The sequence below is a fragment of the Charadrius vociferus genome, unplaced genomic scaffold, assembly GCF_000708025.1.
Source record: "Charadrius vociferus isolate BGI_N301 unplaced genomic scaffold, ASM70802v2 scaffold332, whole genome shotgun sequence".
In the NCBI taxonomy this organism is placed as follows: Eukaryota; Metazoa; Chordata; class Aves; order Charadriiformes; family Charadriidae; genus Charadrius; species Charadrius vociferus.
The window spans coordinates 2,705,691-2,724,451 of record NW_009647418.1 but is presented as its reverse complement, the minus strand read 5'-3'; the positions used below and the strand labels follow the sequence as shown (position 1 = coordinate 2,724,451).

General features: G+C 42.6%; 1 protein-coding gene across 1 annotated transcript in view; it reads left to right on the top strand.

Annotated features, from left to right (window-relative positions):
• KDM2B (lysine (K)-specific demethylase 2B) overlaps nucleotides 1–18,761 on the top strand; it is a 119,227-nt gene that overhangs the window by 37,571 nt on the left and 62,895 nt on the right. The window contains exons 7-9 of the mRNA XM_009880286.1: nucleotides 5,535–5,628; nucleotides 6,530–6,683; nucleotides 18,082–18,197. Of these exons, the coding sequence (XP_009878588.1) occupies nucleotides 5,535–5,628; nucleotides 6,530–6,683; nucleotides 18,082–18,197 (364 nt within the window). The remainder of the gene's footprint in view (nucleotides 1–5,534; nucleotides 5,629–6,529; nucleotides 6,684–18,081; nucleotides 18,198–18,761) is intronic.

Genomic DNA, 18,761 nt, shown 5'->3' with positions numbered 1-18,761 from the left:
GGATGGGGTATCTTGTGTGAAACATCTACCTGTTCACAAAAGGATGTGGCTGTGTTACCATGTTCTCAGTCAGCCCTATTTTCCCTCTCCTAGGCTGTTATTCAGCCATCCATTCCTTTCTATTCATTCCTTTACTAAGTAGGGATGGATTTAAACAGGTGCTAAAATACTCTGCTGAGCTGTGGTCTAATTAGAAGCTGAGGGTGTGCCTCTGGAGACAGAGATTGCCCTTTGAATTGAGGGAGCTCACAGGTCCCGCAACGCAACCTGGCGCTGTTTTATGCATGTGAGATACTGGTATGCAGTTTGTATGTCATTTGTGAATTGCTTTTGATACAAAACTGCTCTACAAATATAATTAAGTGCAAGAAAATTAGACCAATAAGAGCAAGTTGTCATTAAAACTTTCCAATCTAGCAAAGTAAATAAAATTTAATGTCTTCAAGACAGCGTGTTGGTCTCAAATCCTCCTTTGTGTAGAGCTTGGAGGATTTGCGGTGTCACACATGTAACTGGAATAAGCACCAGTGTTTGAAACCGTTTGTGGTGAGCCTGGAGCTGAGGATCCATGTCACAAGGAGGGAGAAGCAAGTTGTGTTCTCATTGACACCAAAATGCGGTTCCAGGGGCAGACGGCCCCGGCTCGCTGTGAATTGGCAGCTTGGTTCATTTCCTTGCAGCGGCGGGTGCCTTCTCAGAAATTTAAGCTTCCAATTAGAAAAAAAACACAAACCAAAACCAAGAGGCCTCTTCATCCTTAAAGTTCAAAGGTGACCTTCCCAGTGCTAGCAGAGCATAGGCCGCAGCGACGAGCTTTGCAGGCAGCCTGAGAGGGTAGCTGGGCAAAGTTCTGCGGACCCTCTACCTGGGCTGTCCGTGCCAAAATCTCGAGAGCTTGCGGGTAAATTGCACGTTCCCTGTGAGGTCCCCGCAGGTGGCAGCGGCAGGCTGGGGGGTGAGCCCAGCCCCGCACACCGCAGCCTGGGGTCTACCCCGGTGGGACCGACAAGGGCAAGGTGCTGCCATTTGACTTTGGCCCAGTGTGATCTTCGAGTGTAACTTGTGGTCCCTTCACAACATCTCAGGTGCGGACTGAGGTCGAAGAAAATAGGCTTTCTCTTATCTCGGATGTTGTTTTTGTCTCACTGACTCAGATCGTAACCCCCTCAGGGCAGGAACTGGGTTCTTTCTTGTGCTTTTGAAGTGCCTGGTGCGTGCACCGCACCATATTTAATGATTAGTTACTGTTCAGTCCTGCTAGGTGGTGGTTTGCTTTTACTTCAGCCTGGAAGCGCTGGTTACCACAGCCCGGCTGCCCCCCTCCTGAGGAGGGGGAATGGGGCCCAGTGCCTTTGTGCCTGCGGGGCTGGCGGCCGGCTGTGCCCTGGCCTGGGCTCCGCAGGGCCCCTCCATGGGGGCTGGAGGGGGGTGCCCTCCCTGAGGCGACTCTTCCCTGTGCGGGGAGCCAGGGCCCTCCCTGAGTAGAAGCTGGGGCTCTTCCCTGAGGCGGGAGCCAGGGCGCTTCCCTGAGGAGAAGCTGGGGCTCTTCCCTGCAGAGAAGAGGCCGGTTGCTTGCTGTGGGGTCCTGGGCGGCAGACGGGCCCGGGTGGGCTGGCCCCGTGTCTCCCGGGCGACAATGGCTTCTTTTGTCTTGTTGGCGTAATTTGTGGCTTTCAGTTCCAGGGCCCCAGTGTGGGAGTGTTGCTCGGTGCAGGTCGGGCCGTTAGCGTGAGGAGTCACCCAAAGGTAGCTATTGTTTTCCTGCCGTCTCCCCTCCAGCTCCCGCTGGCAGATGCTGTGAGGCGAGGCCTGGGAGAAGGGGACCCCGGGATGCCGCTGGGGACGGCCACAGCCTCCCTCGTCTGATGCCTGGGAGCACCTCTCCCGCCTGGGGGAAGAGGAGGGAGCGAGAGAGCCAACACACAGAGCGGGGCCTGCTCCTTTCCCCCGCTTTGGCACTTGCAGTTGGCTCATGGGTTTGTGGTATTCGGTTTCAGGCTTAGGGATTTCAACCAGCCGGCGCTGCTCCTGGGAGGAAGGAAGAGTGAGCTATACTTTTCTCATTGGCCCGAACAAAAAACAGAAGCCTCTGCTGGGGTTTGGGAGTGGTTTATGGGCTGAGCTCAGTGGCAGGGGAGCCCTCGCAATGCCAGAGGGAATAGAGCCGTATGGTGCGCTGTACCTATTGCGAGAGAAAAGGAGCTAAGCTGAGGGTAATGCTGCCTCTGCGTGTGCTCGCGCGTCTCCCCCGAGTTCATGTGCATGTAATGCTGCGCCTCTGCGTTCCCCTGCCTCGGTGTGTGTGCCTGCGCGTGTCTGCGTTCGCATCCCGGCGTGTCCGTCGCTGTCTTTGTTTCTCTGTTTGCTTGCGGGTTTGTAGCTATGCGTGGCGAGTGCATTGTGGGTTTGCCTGGGAGTGTGGTATCTGCGCTGGCTTATGGAGCAGTGTCTCTGTGTTGTTTCTGTGTTCCCAGCTCCCTGTGTTTGCTTAGTGGTTTGGCTTCATTTGTATCATCTCCTCCTCTCTTTTTTTGGGATCTCTGTGTGTGTTCTTCCCTGTGAGTTTGCAGGTTACTCCATATTTCTTCGCATCATTTCTCTAACAAATTTCCCCAGATTTTTTGGGGGAAAGTTCCCCTTTCCCCCACACCGCAAATCCTTCCTCCAAAATAACAATACATTAACTTGAACAATTTCAGGCTTGTGGAGACCATAAAACAAACTCTTCAGTGGGGAAGGGAAGCTCCCCCACAACAGATTACAAGCAGCTGCATGTTTTAAAACCCTAACTGGAGCTGTGCAGGGAGATAAAGTGGAGTATGCAGGGATTGGATGTGGTAGCAGTTGTGAAAGAAAATAAATTAAAGTTGGGGCATCTTTTCTGTCACCTGTATTTTCAGGGTGTAACTCTGGCCAGATTGTCTCCCTGTGCCCTACTTGGGATTGTGTTCCTGTAACCCACTTTACCTGCTCTGGCCCAGAGCGCTGAAGGCAGAGAGCTGCTACCGGAGCACGCAGTGAGATGTAGTTTCTAGATTTCTTTCAACATGGATGCTGTGTTATGGCTTTATTTTTGTTCTCTCTTTCTCTTTTTTTTCTTTTTTTTTTTTTTTTTTAATAATGGAAAAACCTGAAAAGTTGAGTCGTTCCCCAAATTAGCAGCTGTTAGTGATGAGAAGCTGCTTGCTGAGGTTGGAGCGAAGCAGTGTATAAGATTAGCTGTGGCATGGAGCTGTGCTGGGACCATGTGACTGCGGTGTACATTGGAAGAGGAAGCTGTAGAGGTCAATGCAAAGGCATTGTGCCAGACTCTGGTAACAAGGGAGATTGCTATATGGCGGAAGATTGCTTTTTCAGGCTCCTGAGCCTTTTGGTAGCTGTTGGGGTTGGACAAAAGCAGCCCTGTAAGATTAACAGTAGAAATTAAATGGCATGGCTTGTTTGTGGATGGAAAGAAAACCTGTTTTTTTTTCAAATGCTTTGTGGGTTTTTATTAATCACCATATGTGGCTCTTTCACTAAAACCACCTTTATAGGAACGGAAATTGTTGTGTTTAGAGGTGTTTCAAGAAAACAGAGGGAAAATGGGGAAAAACAAGTGGAAGAAAAAAAAGTTGCATGTTCACAGTTATATCTGCCTTGGTGTGTTCTCACAAAACTAAATTTTAAGCACTTTGATTTGACAGAGAATTCAATCCTGTTATTTCCTCTCTGAACACAAACAGATCGACAGCTTCAAGTTTAGATTATTGACTACTGAGGAGTAAATAAAACCAGCTAATGCTTAGGCCATTTATGCCCTTTCAGAATATCTTAATATGAATGGGTAATTGTAGGTAGGTAGCACTGTCTTAGAAAAATTTTGTTAGTGTGACGTATTTTACATCTGACCTTTTGGAAACTGAAAATAATTGATTCCATAAGGATTTGAATTTTTTACTTTAAAACAACACAAACCTCTAATACACAGCACTGCCCACAAACAGAATTTCCATGTTGTTTTTTTGTTTAATGAGCAGTTAGTCAATCTGTGACTTTTTGCAGTTTGCATGGAAGAAAGGCAACTTCCTTTCTGGGCTTCTTTTATTGTTTTTAAATTCTATCTGACTTGTAATCAACAACATCTTGGTAGAGAAAAACATAAAAGGAGAAATTAAAAAAAAATGTATTTGGGAGGGAAGGACTCATATTTTGAAATGGAGCATATTGAGAGTCTAGACAGCTTCTTGGCTAGCTGTGATTTTTGAAGCATCTGAAATACCCCAGGGGCAGAAAAAGCTCTCTTCCTGCTTCAGAAGGATTAAAAAAAAAAGAAAAAAATTCCAGAGTGGGCAAGAGGAGAGACGTGTAATTGCACAAGGAGAGGTTTTAATTGTGAGTTGAAGGCGCAGGACCTTTTTTGAAGCCCACAAATTGACTGTCTTCATGACAGCATTGCGTATCATTCTGTCAACTCGGGCTCGGGATGTGGTTGCTAGGCAGCGGGCTCTTATGTACCTATAGTCTCTCTGATTTGCCAGCCTTCTGCAGACACATGGTAAGGTCCTTTCCAGCCTATCATCTAGAGGGACTTTTGCACGCCGTCTGCATACTGCTGAGATTCTCTCTACCTGAATGTGATGAGAAAAAGACACAGTTAAATGAAACCTTTTTTCTTTTTTTTTACAAATCCCGTTCTGGTACTGTTTCCATAATCCCCCCTCAAAAAAAAAAAAAAAAAAAAAAGCCATGAAACGGAGACCGGAACAAGGAAAAGAGGTTAGTGGGTTAAGTGGTGTGTGTTTCCTGCGTTTGCAAAGGTGCCTATAGTGAGAAGGGTGGCTGTAATTCGGCCATTAGTTACAGATGGTGGATGGAGGCTTCAGATTCATGCAGCGAGATGAGAGCTCTTGTATCTCTTTCCAGCGATGCTGACTTTAAACTGCTTTGAAAACCTGAATCAAGACGGCATAAAAATAGTGGATTAGATACTTAGTGATGCTGCCAGCTGGTTCCTTTATGTATTTTGATGCAGAAATGCTTAGAAATGTGAACAGAAAGGAGTTAATTTTCCAAATGAGGCTTCTGTCCCCCAATCCTTGCAAAAATGGCATTAGTGGCAAGTAGGTAGAGACATTCAGGAGGATTTGTAAGCAAATTAGGTTTTTCAAAACTTTGCTCTTTGAAGCAATTTGTGTGCAACTCTTGGTGAAGGTTATGTCTCTCAAGCGGTGAAGGAGAGCATTAAAAATATCACCCCGGGGATTGGCAGTGGCTTAAGAAATATTTCTGAACAACATAACTTTTAATGTTTTTCCATTCCTTAACTCTGAAGGCTTTCGTTCCAGTTGTATGAATAGCAAACTCAAACATGGAGATACTACTTTTTCAGCAGAAACCTAGTTATAGTTACTTCGTGAGACACATCCCAGTACTGTAAATGCAGAAACTTAATTGATGGAAGCAGTATCACACATGCAGTTAACCTCTTCAAATTAAGACATGAAAAATACTGTTTCAGACTGATTCATTTTTGTCCTTCACTCTGCTTACAGGTACTGTTTGATGAGTGTGAAAGGATGCTTCACCGATTTTCATATTGATTTTGGTGGCACTTCAGTGTGGTATCACGTTTTCCGTGGGGGGAAGGTAGGTGGACCTTGTTCGATACTTGTTTTTATTTCTCTGTGCCTCTTACGGAGAGGAGGATTTGCTTTCTTTTATTTTCCTTTTTTTCTCTTTTGGGGAGGGGGGTCTAGTCAGCGACCAGTCTATTTCAGCTAGCTTTGTTGATGTACAGAGAGTTTGCTGAACTAGAAGGACACCATTCACCTTTATGAAACAAACGAGTGATTTCTTTGAAATATCAAATGTGTTACTTGCTGTTGGTGGTGCTTTTAGGCTTGTTACTGCTGCGTGGTTTAGAAGTGTCTTGCAGTGAGTACGTGGCTGTGTGTACCCTTGTTGGGTCAGAGTGCCCTCACAAGTCTCCTTCTGTAGCTAGAGCTTCTGTTTCCTTTTAGAGATTCCACGTTCCTTTAGTGTGCACATGCACACTGTGCCTGAACTGAAATATTACAGGATACAGAAGCGTGAAAATATACGGCATGTATGGCTACATTCACATCTTTACTGTTTTAGATTGCTTTTCCCAATTCTAGTATAGGCAGCATATGTTGGGAACTGAAATAAATACAGCAGATTGAACATCTCTGTGGTACAGATACTGTTCATCTATATAGTCCAATGAAGTTGTACTATACCAATGCACTGTTTTGAACTGCAAGTAAACTGTGCAGGCATCTTTTGAGTAAGATGTTTCATGGAAGAGGGATGACAACTGACAGTTATCTTGCCACTTCCAGCACATGGACTAATTGCTGCTGCTGTCTGCTGTGTGCCTTTGTGTACAACACCTGCAAAATGTGTTTTATGCAGAAAGCAGTCTTGGTGTTATGCGTTCATTTGTGTCACACGTGATAACCTTGTTGGAATTTCTCAGCTATTTTTTTTTGTTGACTGTTGGTAATCGTTAAATCTTTATTTTTAGATCTTCTGGTTGATTCCGCCTACTCTGCAGAATCTAGAACTTTACGAAGAATGGGTTCTCTCAGGAAAACAAAGTGATATCTTTCTGGGAGACAGGGTGGAACGATGCCAAAGAATTGAGCTGAAACAAGGCTATACGTTCTTCATTCCTTCAGGTATCACTTGTTAACTAACTGGTTTTGGAATCACTGGAATTGTGTCTGACTAACAGTTCTCTGTAAAACAATTCTTCACATCTAAACCCCGTATTGACTTCTTTATTTGCTGTGGCAAAAGAAAGGCTGGGGACTGAATGTGCTTAATTTTCCAGAAACTGACCCATCCAGCCTGATGGAAAATGTACTGTGGGGATGCGATCACTTGTGCTGTACTGGGGAAAAGGAGAGAGGACTTGGGTCTCTGGGGCTGTCCGTCCACCACTTCTCATCAGAATCATACTGACTTTTGCTATTGTTAGCTTTCTTGGAAAAATATTTTTCTGCTTTGTGGGATCTTTTGTGGCAGGTTTTACCTGCAGTTCAGTAACCTACTCCTTTGCCACTGTCTGTAGCCAGACATGGCTCTCGATTCCTTGATGGAGCTCATGAAGCTTCCAGTTCATGGCAGAGCAGGCGCTGTGCTCTCTCAGGGTTGCTTCTTGGGGAAACAATTTTATTTTATTGTCATAACTCTTTGGAAGTTCTGGTGATGGAGATTGTGTTCAATCTGGACATCTTCCAGTAGCCTAGCCACACTTAATTTTTATACCACTGCCTGCCTCAGTAGCTGCATTGCATGGTTCAGGCTTTTCTTGCAAAGCAACCAAATAGTTGCTGCTTTGAAGGCTGGTGGCTTCAGCCCTTTCTGTTCCTGCCTAAACTAGATTAAGGCTGGTGCAATTTGTAACGCTTCTCATCTGAGATGATATCAGGCTTTGCTCTTTTTGACTGTTATGGGACCGTAAGTTTGTTTATAATGATAGAACACACTGTCTCTGTCTAGTGGATCTTACCAGGGAATTAAATAGTGGTAGCTTTTATACATGACAGAAAGTCATACAGATAGTTCTTCAGCTCTAGAATCACTCTGTGGAGAAAGGATTATTATTTTTTAATCCTGGAGACAGAGAATGCAGATCATGCGAAGACAGTGATAATGTTCTTGCCAACTAAGGAGCATTGTTAGTATCAGTTGAAGACCACAGATTTGCAAATTTGTAAGTATTTGGTAAGAAGCAGTCTGGGAGGTGACAGGCAAAATGACTTTGAGGGTGGAGGAGTTAATCCATTAAAGGAATTAGGTCTTCCCTTGAAACAGGTCAGAATGTGCTGTAACTGTTTGAACTGGGTGTTGGAGTGTGCCTGTGCTGTTTGCTTAGATCCTGTTACTGCATCTTTGTATTTATCTTCATTCCCCTGTGAACAGCCTCCTACGAATAAGACTTTCTATGTGTTAGTTTAGTCATGCTCAGCAGGTGGAAGACAGCAAATTATGGGAGCTTATACAGGACACAGCTGTAACATGGTGGCTGAAGTGAAGTGATTCCAAATGTGTTTTTTGACTGTAGTTTCTGTTTTCTTAGGAAAGCCCAAAGTACAGAAATGCCAATACCTCAGACATTTTAGGCTCCATGCCATATTTTAAAGGCATATATGAATAGTTTCTCTGTAAGCACCTAATGGATTTAAGAGTTTTTGCTCTGCTGTATTTTGTTTGGAAAACTTATTTGCTAACCTCTTATTTATGTGAAAGGGCATTATTGCTATGTTTGTTTTAAGAAGATAGAAATGCCTAATTAAAGGCTTTTCCAGGTCAGTGAATTGAGCACAGATGTATAAAACAGGTCAGTTCCTACAACCTCTTTGCTGGTTTGTGTGAATATTACATTAGTTAATGTTTGAATGTGTTTTGTCATACAAAGTGTTCATGGTGTTTAGGCTTTGATAACGGGTGCCTGTAAAACCAGTGTGTCCCATAATTTCAATTGAGCCTAATACACCCGTGACCAGCCTTAACTTATCCATGAAAAAAATACCTTCTAATTACAGGTCTGGTCACAGAAGGCATAGAGTGATATAGGTAGTGCCCAGCTGGACTGTGAATGGAGACCATTTCTGCAAAGGACCTTTTCCATAAGATATCCTGCTTTGCTCCTGTTTTCAAGTCATTTTTGGGGTGATCATAGAAATGCTATTATACCATAGTAGTATAAGGATGAAGTAGGTAGAGAAGACTGTAAAAAGACATATGAGGGAGTGAGATCATAGGCTTGTGGGAGATGGAAGGTTTCTCTGAGAATCTAGGATCAGCAGTAGATCCAGTAAATCCCTGAAACTACAAACCATTTGGACAAGAATGGGAATTATTCTTACAGAAGGTATAATTATAGTGCTCACCAGAGCCTCAGGGTATTTTCCTCTCCATCACTGCCATCATCCTTATGGGATTAAGTTTAAATCAGTTAATTTCTACCTGTGCTTCTAACCCTGCAAAGCACTGTGAGGCACAATCACAGCTGTGGTATCAAGGAGAAATTGAGCAAAGTATTGTCAGCATAGTGAGTCATTATGGGCCAAGGTGCGTCTTGCAGCATTTTAGAAGTCCCTCCTAAGTATGGGGTGGGGAGAAGTGAGCTGGGACTCTGACGGATACTGTGTCTGGGGTCTTGCGTGGGAGCCAAATTGTACTCCTGATGGCCCCATCAGACTTCTCCAAAGAAGTGATGCACTGTTACAAGTTCTCACCTCCCACTTTACCGGTTCCTACTGATGAGTCAAGGATGATCAACTCTGGTAAAGTCTGTGGTAAAGTCATAAAATCAACTAGGAACCTGGCCTTTTCCTTTAGTATAATTGTCTAAACTGATGTCAGCATAATTGTTGGTTGAGAAATATACCACTCTCTGCCATGCTGAGCTTTATGGCCAGATGTAGATTTAAGATGTCAAAACAGCTGAAGAGAGGAGGAAGCTATAGTCACTACCAGTGTCAACAAGTGATTATTTTTTTCTGTAGAAGTCTGACTGCTGTTTTCCTAGGATGGGAGAGAACTTGTCCTCATGCAGGAAGGCATTAATAAAGAATGCTGCGGCCCTAGGGTGTTTGCACTGTGTGTGTTACCATGAGCAATGTTTAATCTTTCACATGGTTAGGTGTTCAACACAGATGAAATTTGGTCAAGGTAACACATTTTACTCTGGTATAGTGGACAGTGGATGCCACGTATCTCACCCACCTGGCAATCAGAAGGGAAGTTCTTTTTATAGAGTGTGCTTCTCTTTTCAAGAATAAATTGTGATGATCTGGAAGAGGAAAAACATAATCTCGGTGCTCAGTTATTGTCTTAGTGGGGAAACAACAAAATTTTCTCAATCACAATGAAATCTAGAACTTGTCTAGTATTATTTGTTCTGTAGCTTCCTTCTGTGCAGCGTGTGTGTCCAATGGTGACTTGCAGGGAGGATGTGTGAAGTGAATTGTTTGGAGTCCATTGTGGTGGTGTTACAGAGTAGTTTAGATATCTCTCATCACTGTGCCAGGGACGCAGAACCAGTGTTTGGGCAGCATCCCTCAGATTTCTACAACTCAGGATTACTGTAGGCACATGTTTCTGGCTTGTATGCAACCACTTGTTCTGCTACGTCCTGATTGCTCCCCTACAGCCTGTTTGAAATGCTGCTCACTAAGTTAATGGCAATGTGTTACCCCGTTTTTAAATATCTTTAGTGCTTCTCCTTTCACTTTAAGTATTTTTCTCCTTTTACATCACTGCATAACTTCACTGGAACCTTTTCTCTCTCCTCTTGCCCTTCACCTGCCACTCCAGTCTTTACGCTCTGTAAACCATCTTTTACTTCTGTCCTTGCACTTGTTTTTTCAAGTGGTGCATTATGCATCAAATTCCCTCCCATCTCGATTCTCTGAACACCACGTTGGTTTCTCATGTACTTCTAAACATAACTGTTGTTACCTAAGTCCAAGCTCAAAACTAAGCATACACAAAATGAAAAATTCATCCTTTTTTCAATCCACTTGCTCTTCTGAGTCTTTTAGTCTTGCTGAATATGTGATTTTGATTGTTGGTGGTGGAGCTCTGACATGGATATTGTCCTTCTCCTTCCGTGTTGTCCTTTACAAACAAGATCTTGCAGTAGTTTGAAATATGTTGAGCTTGTTTGCTTTTTTTCTCAATTTTCTGACAGACCTCTCTTTCAAAAAAAAAAACCCAGACCTTTTCTTTCATGCATATGTATATATGCTTGGTATAGACACTTGTACTTGAAATTCAAGAGAGTTTGCGCATACAAAGTTGGAACATACAAAAGCAGGCCAACTGGTAGTCTCTTGTGGAATACTTGTCTTGCAGTATTTTTGTCTGTTGTTTATATTGTGAAGTAAGAGTATAATAGTTAGGTGTCTTAAAAAGGTGAACTCGAGCCAGCTCTGGATTGTTACTGATAATGCAGTCTGCCAGAATATGGATAAACTTGAATTTTGTTCTCTTTTTGTGAAGACCAATTTCGCTGACCTCCAAGGAAGTTGCCACACATACTGTAGATACAATTTGATTCCAAGGTTTGCAGTGTGATTGGTCTAAGAAAGTTTGCAAACATGCTAGTTTGGGTTCCTTTGGGAGGAGATTATAGCAACCAAGGGTTACTGTAATCAACCTCTGTTTCTTCCAGTCTTTTTCTGAGCCTCTGTTGCTGGTCAGAGGCAGTAGACTCATGAGCAGGTATGCTTTTGGGTTGACTCTGCATGGGCGTTCTTACTGTAGGCTTTTCAAATACGTAGCTTTAATGTGAGTACATTGAAGAGATGGGATGATGGGATGTGTGTGAACTGGTAGTTTAGAGAGCTATGTTTGTGGGGAAGCACAAATCCTCAAGTACCCGTGCCATTGTGGGTGATTTCTGTCTCTTCTTTAAATCTGATAGTAATGATCACAGTAATAGACCACTACATGGTCCATAAAATAATGGTCCAAGAAGTCACTGTGCACTTTTTATTTGTGAAAATTGAATAATGGGCTGCCATTAGATATTGTAGAATACTTTCGCAGTGCTGATTTATTAGACATTCCTATGATCAAAATCCAGACAGGGTAACTTCTGTCAACTGGACATGGTGTTCCTTGTGATTCTTCTTCAAACTTCTCCCTAGTGTTGCTGCATTCTATTTTATAACAGTTGTGTTTCACCTCGGAGTTGGCAGTGTTCCACTGAGGGGTAAGCTGTTTGTTTTACTTTATTTTTCTTGTGTTCTTTATAATGCAGTTTGGGGCCTTTGACATGGAAACATGCTATTATAATCTCTCTTAATTTTCTGAGATCTGAAGAATGAGCCACAGGCTTAACAAAATATTCTTGTTGGTCTGTGGTGATTATTGTGGTAACATGAGAGTGCTCCAAAGTTCTTGTTTCCAGTCAAATGCAGAAATAACAACTTTTCTCAGATGAGTGTTTTTGGGAAGGAAAGTGGATGGAGAGGGATGTTCTGTGCTGGGCTCTAGGCAGGTGTTTGCAAGGATTTGAAGTGTTTCAAATACTGTATCAGTGGTTATCAATAGGATTCTGCCTATTACGAGCATGTAGTCTTACGTCACCTCACCTATGCCAGTCAGTATTTGATGAATTATTATGTAAGGGGGCTAGAAGGTAGCATATAGCCTTTATATCAGGAAGAATGACAGGCTATTAAAATCTGACTGGTAAATTTTTTGCAGGGAGTTGTACTAGGGCTGCATAGCTGCCTGGCTATTTTTGGTTGCTGTTCGCTTTTCCCATTTTGGAAGCTTCCACTGACATTAATGGAAGCTCCTTGCCCAGAACCTTTAGGGACCGAGTGATGAAGATGTGGAGAGGATGAGAGAGGGTGTTTTGGCCTCGAGTGTCTGCTTTCAGATAGAAGGTGACAGCATAGTGTTGGATTTTTAGTTCTATTCCTCTGCAGTGCTCTACCTAATTCTTATCAAATGATGTAAGATTGAGAGTTGCTGTATTACTTGCGCTACTGGGGTAAAATTATTAATTTTTTTTACTTTTAAAATGTAAACATGGTGTTTCCCTGATATTTTTGTTGTGGGCACTAGTATGATGCAATCATTCCTCTTTAGACATGGGAGAAATAACATCTCATTTGCTGGAAATGCCCACTGTAAGGTTATCTCCTGAGTCACTTTTTATTTTTCGAGACATATATATTTTATCTTTTCTACCCCAAGTTGCTGTAGAATTGCAGGAAAATATGTATGCCTTCTGTATCACAAAGCAAAATATATGTTCAGTTACTAATGGAAACAGACGCACCATGGTTTTGGCTTGGAGCTTGTAGTCTGTTTGCCCCATAGCTTTATAAGTTAATATTCTTTTTTATTATTCTCAGATGGATGATTGCATCTTTGAGGATACAGTACGAATTTGCAGGACCTTGAAATCTTCTAACAAGTTTGCAATGTTTAATAATACTTGCTTTATAAAATTCAAAAGATAATGAGATTGTATCTTTCTTTTAACTGTTCAGAAAAGCTTTTGTTACTGTTAATTTTACCTTCTTGATTTACTAGAGATGATAACATCTAAATATTCAAGTGTATCTTAGGAGTGGTGGAATAATTCGTAACTGTAAATTAGCTCAGATTATTTCTGAGTCTCCAGAATAGAATTCCTGCACAACGTTGGCTTTGCTTCATAAACTAGGATTGTTTTGGGAAGAAAAAAAATACTCATGAATCACCAAGAACTGAAATAAAAAAGATCAACTTCATAAACACCGTAAGTGGACAGTCTTCTTGCTGAGGCTTGAAATGAGGGTTGTGAACAGTGACGATGCAGTGTCGGTACTCCCAAAGCCATCTATCCCCGTTTAGCTGGGCTCGTGGCTGGTGTGTGGTCTGAAGTACTCTGCTGACAGGGCAGGACTGTGCAGTGGCCATGCAGGAGCCACTGCACCACACTGAGAGCGTGCTCCAGTCGCGAGCTGTCGGACCAGCCTGCGAAGGAAGGACAGGCTGGTTCCATGTTCGCTCAGTCATTACCACTGTCAACACAGGCTGGTTTGAAACCGGTCACCCATGAGGAAGAGTTTTCTAATTCATGACTAATCCTTGAAGCCACACAGTGTATGTCTTTCTCTCATCTATAGGATTTAATTGTAGCCTTAGATAATGTTTAGCAGGTGCCTTTTTTTGTGTGTCTTTCAGCCAAAAATGAACAATATCTTATTCCACTGACTTTTGACTTTTTCAGTGCTTAATCCGTTTGTTCTGATATTACTGCAGTGCTTTTTTTAGCATTAAGGATAAAATTAAATTTGATGCATTTTGTTCTGTGTTGCTTTCCCTTTTTTTGAGAATGTTACAGTTTTTGAGAGCATTACCAGGGGAGAGATGTTATTTCCTGTCTTGCACTAACCCATGAAACGTAGGGTTGTGCGGCAGTACCAGGGTTTATGTAAACAGTAGAAAGCAGTCACTGAGGAGAGAATCGATGCCACTCAGTTCAGAGGTGTCTTATTGGAGGCTGTGTGGCAAGTTTTTGCTGAGAGCTGAAAGATGCAGATATACATGAGCAGACATGGCAGGCTGTCCATCACAGAGTGACGTGATCATACGTGTCAACAGACCTATCAATTCATCCGGGAAAAAGTAATGGCATAGCTGAAGGTGAGACAGGCAGGATGTATTGGTGTGGATAATATTAAAACAATCCCCTTGGCCTTTTTGCCTTATGCATACCTGCAGCTTGCTTCTATTCTGGAGGTCTATCTTCCTCTTAAAAAACCTTTGTAATTAGGAAGCTTAGAAGATGGGTGTTCTTGTTTGCAAATGATCACAATGAACACTCATCCTCAGTTTATTTCTGAGTCGTGCTTGTATCCAAGCTGTGGGAAGGAATTGAATGTGCCATCCAAGCTTATCTGTTCTCCAAGCTCATTTCCACAATATATTACCCTCATGGAAACGGTTTCCTGTTTTCTGCTTGTCTCTGTTTCCTCCTACTTCTACTTTTCTGGTGCTGGCCTCTTCAGTTTTTCTCTGTACACAGCCTTGTTAATATTAGAGCAGGAGGGTTGTTTTTGGTTTTTTTTTTCCCCTTGTAACATCTGTGCCAATCTTCCTGTGGTTTTCTACCTTGTCAATTCTCCATCTTTTTTGTCTAATCTTGCCTGTAGTGCCCTACCTCCCTGGAATACTCCTCTTGGTCATTGTGTCTCTGCAGTTGCAATATTGCATGTACGTTCCTCAGGCAAGTTGAAACTATTTTGAGATGCAGCATGACAGAAAAACAGTGTGCAACTGAGTGGTCAAAATCTGTCTCATGAGCAGGTGACTTCTCTGACAGGGCTGTGTCCTGTAGCTGGCAGAGGGGCTGTGAGCTGGATCCTGCATGTGGGAGCACATGAACTGCTGGAGATCTAGAGATTCCCTGGGACTTAGCTGTGTGCCTAGCTCCACGCTGTTCAACAGTGAAGGGATGGTACCCAAAGGCATCGTCCTTACCCATCTCTGAGCTACGCCTGGAAATCATCCTGCACGCTGCTTTGGCTAGGGATAGGAACTTTACCTCCAAGGACTTTACGGTTAATGTCTTTCTGTTTGTTGCTTGGTCTCTGGTTTATTTTTACTTTCCCAACCCTGATGGATTTTAGTGCTTCATTACTACAGGGGTTTGTTATTGAGAATTGTGTCATAAAAAGCAGTTATTTTCAGTATTGTTATTAGAAATATGTGCATCTTGATGGAACTAGTGTTTAGTTTGTTCAGGAGTTAGGTGTTGAAGGTACTAATTGTTTGTAAGATGAGTTTAGATCTGGAGACCAGAGGTTATCTCAGGTACTTAGGGAAGACTTTCAGTTTGCACCTCTACCAGCTCTTCAACAATACAGGATTGAAACTATATTCAAGTTTGTTAATCTTTCTATTGAGGGTTTGTCATGTTTGGAACACCATTTGTTGGAGCATTAGCTCAAGCCAGTGATAGATCCTTGCACATTTCTCTCAAAAATGTTGGGGCTCCTACGAGGAAGTCTAGAGGTTATTAACATGAAGACCCTTGCCACCTAGTGGGGGCACAGTTGAGAGGTCAGGGAAGGTGTTATGAGACTGAAACCCAGAGACCAAGAAGCATTGAAACCAACGACCAAACAGTATGAAATTTTCACTGAGGCAATATAATTTGTAGGAGGAGGCTCCTGTGTGGTTGTAGTAAAACCACACACTTGAGGAACAACTGCATTGATGGGATTTAATTTTATTTTGTATAAAATGAAGGATATCTCCTTTATACCTTTCATATAGGACTAGAAAGCCAGGTTTCAGCTCAGTTACTCCTTTTACTTAAGTTGTAAATATTTGATAACAAATTGTATTTAGAATTATGTTGACCATTCAATTAAAATAACTTGTTGCATCTGCCAGGTCCAGTATGTTTGTACATTAACTGATCTGTGCTGCGAGAAGTGTAGTGGGAAATAGTGGTGAGGACTCTTCAATGTTCCGCTGATAATTGGCTGTTTCTGACCTGTCTTCTGCCACCACTGAGTTGTGTGGCCACAGACAAGTCATTTCACTTTTTCAAGCTTCAGTTTGTCTCTAAAATTGACAATTAAGCTGAATTGTCATGCAAATTGGCCCTGGTTTTAGCACCTATCCAATAAGTTGGCTTTGGGGACCCAGCAACAGATTTGCATCAGCGCATGGTTTCCATTCTTTCCCTCAACCCCATAAATCTTTGATTACCTAGTGGAAGCAGTAGCCTCTACTTCCTTGACCTTGGATTTTTTTTTCCTTCCCAAAGACTAGGATAAGGAGCATCATTTATTTTTCCAGTAGTTTGCTCTTAGTACTGACTGATGTTTTTCATGTGAGGTGGTGAACTGCTTCAACTGTGAAGAGTTCTTATAGTGTTGATATATGTAGTTGCCACACTACCCTTACATGAAAAAAAAATATTTCCTCTCTAGTTGGTTGTTCTTGATTTGGAAGTAATAAACAGGCTGGATCATTGTGAGCAACTGTAACTGAAATTATACTAACTGGAGCAGGAAAGATGCAATAATACCGAGAGCTGCCAGACCTATAAGCCACCTGCGTTTTTATATGTGTTACATTTATTGTGTGAAATCAGACCTGTAAATTGGCCGAGCACTGGAACAGGTTGCCCACAGGGGTTGTGGAGTCTCCATCCTAGGAGATATTGAAAAGCCATCTGGATATAGTTCTGGACAGCTGGCTCTAGGTGGCCCTGCTCAAACAGAGGAGCTGGACTTCCAGAGGTGCCTTCCAACCTCTACCATTCCATGATTCTGAAATTTAGAAAAATGTATCCTGAGTGATGAGCTTGTGTTTCCAGGGAGAAAATTCTAGTACTGATTTATTTTCCTTCCTGTTTCTCTCTCCTACCAATATGCCCTTAAATGAAAGCCCCAGTTCTGCTATCTGCTGTGGCTCAAGGACTTCTCAGATATAGCTTGGCAGGCCTGTACAGTCTAACGATTGTTGTGGAGGAGAGCTTTTGTGGCTGCTAGCTGGAGAACCCTTTAGGCTGAATGGCATGTTCCTGCTCTCTCACTGATCCTGAAGTGAAGGAAAGCTGCCACAGTTTTAATGCAAAGTACTGCACAGTTAGGAGAAAATTGGCTGCCCCCTATGTTGCTTTGCTGTCTGCTGATTTGTAAATTGTAATGCTTCTCATTAAAAAAGGAAAAAAAATATGTCAGGTCTCTGTGGGTCCCAGATCATTAGCAGGATCAATTCCTTTTTCACTGCAGAGATCAGAGGCTACTGTCTTGCATAGCCAGTCCTTAGCTGCTGAGATACCAAGCAACCAATGCAGAAGCAGAAGAGCTGTTGTGTGGCTGCCTGAATTGCTATGCCTGGATTTTTGTTGTGATAGTAAATTTTTCCCTTGCTTTGGAGCCGTGAAATAAATTCCGTCCCTTGCAGGATTGGGTCAAAGCTGTCTCATCAGCTCCACTGATAAAAGTGTTAAATCTTTTAACTGGGGGATTGCAGTGAAAAAGATTTTTCGTTAGCTTCAGGAAGTTGATAGTAGGATATGAAACTTTCACCTCTGAAGGAGGGCTGGTGATAATTTGAAATTGTTGACATCTGAAGATGTATGCTCTGGTGTTGGTGTGAAAGAAGTTTGATGTGACTCAGTCCACTTCCACAGCCCGAGCCCACCACCACTGCTAACATGATTTGCAACCCTACTGGAGGTGCCAGTAGATACATCTGAGAACCAAGTGTATTGAACAGACCGAATTTACTTCTTAGTCATGGATGTGGTTGAGTCACAAGCTTGTGTGTTCTCAGTAAACACCGTAACTGTTCTGTGAATAAATAGAAGAACCCAATTTACAGAGGGTTGTAGACTGTACATCATAAGATGCCATTCTTCTGCGATGACTAGTCTTAAAGTGTGGCTATGAGCATACTGTTTAACCTTTCACTGCTTTAACCTCTCATCCCCTGCAGAATGGGGTTCATGGCATTGTTAAAATTTGATTATAAATTGCTCTTATAATACTACATAGCATGAGGCATTCTCAGTTCTTTGCTTTCCCTCTCTAGGGTGGATACATGCGGTTTATACTCCAGTAGATTCTCTGGTGTTTGGTGGAAATATCCTGCATAGCTTTAATGTTCCCATGCAGCTTCGCATCTATGAAATTGAGGACAGAACAAGGGTAAGGATGCTTGATTCTTTTTTTACCTGAACAGTTCTTTGTGATTATGATCTATCATAGTCACTGTCTCTATTCCATTCTCACAAACAAGAACGATGGGATCCCCATGTCAGAGTCGTTGAAACAAGAGGTAAACATGAAGAAATGAGTCTTTCAAATGTTGCCTGTTTTTAGTGAGATTTACTCATCTGTTTTTCCTACTTCCCACAGACGTGTCCCTTCTGTGTCTTTTGTCTGCCTGTTAAACTTTCATAAACACCTTTCCTTTTGCACAAAAACATACTGCGCTTTACAGACCTTTGTACCAGTACCCCCTGCTTATCATCTCTCTGCACACCTGGAATGGATACCTGAGCCTGGAGAACTAATGGCAGTAGGATGGTTCTACTGTCCACAGCTGAACTGATAAAGCTGCACAGAAGTTGCATATGAAAGGAAGTCTTTGATACTTTGCAGGATTTTCTTCTACAGTGACTTAATACTATGCAAGAATCTCTTGAAACAAAGAGAGTCTAGGGTGGGACGTTAATCTGAACATTGTGATGTTCCATCTGGCTGTAGCAT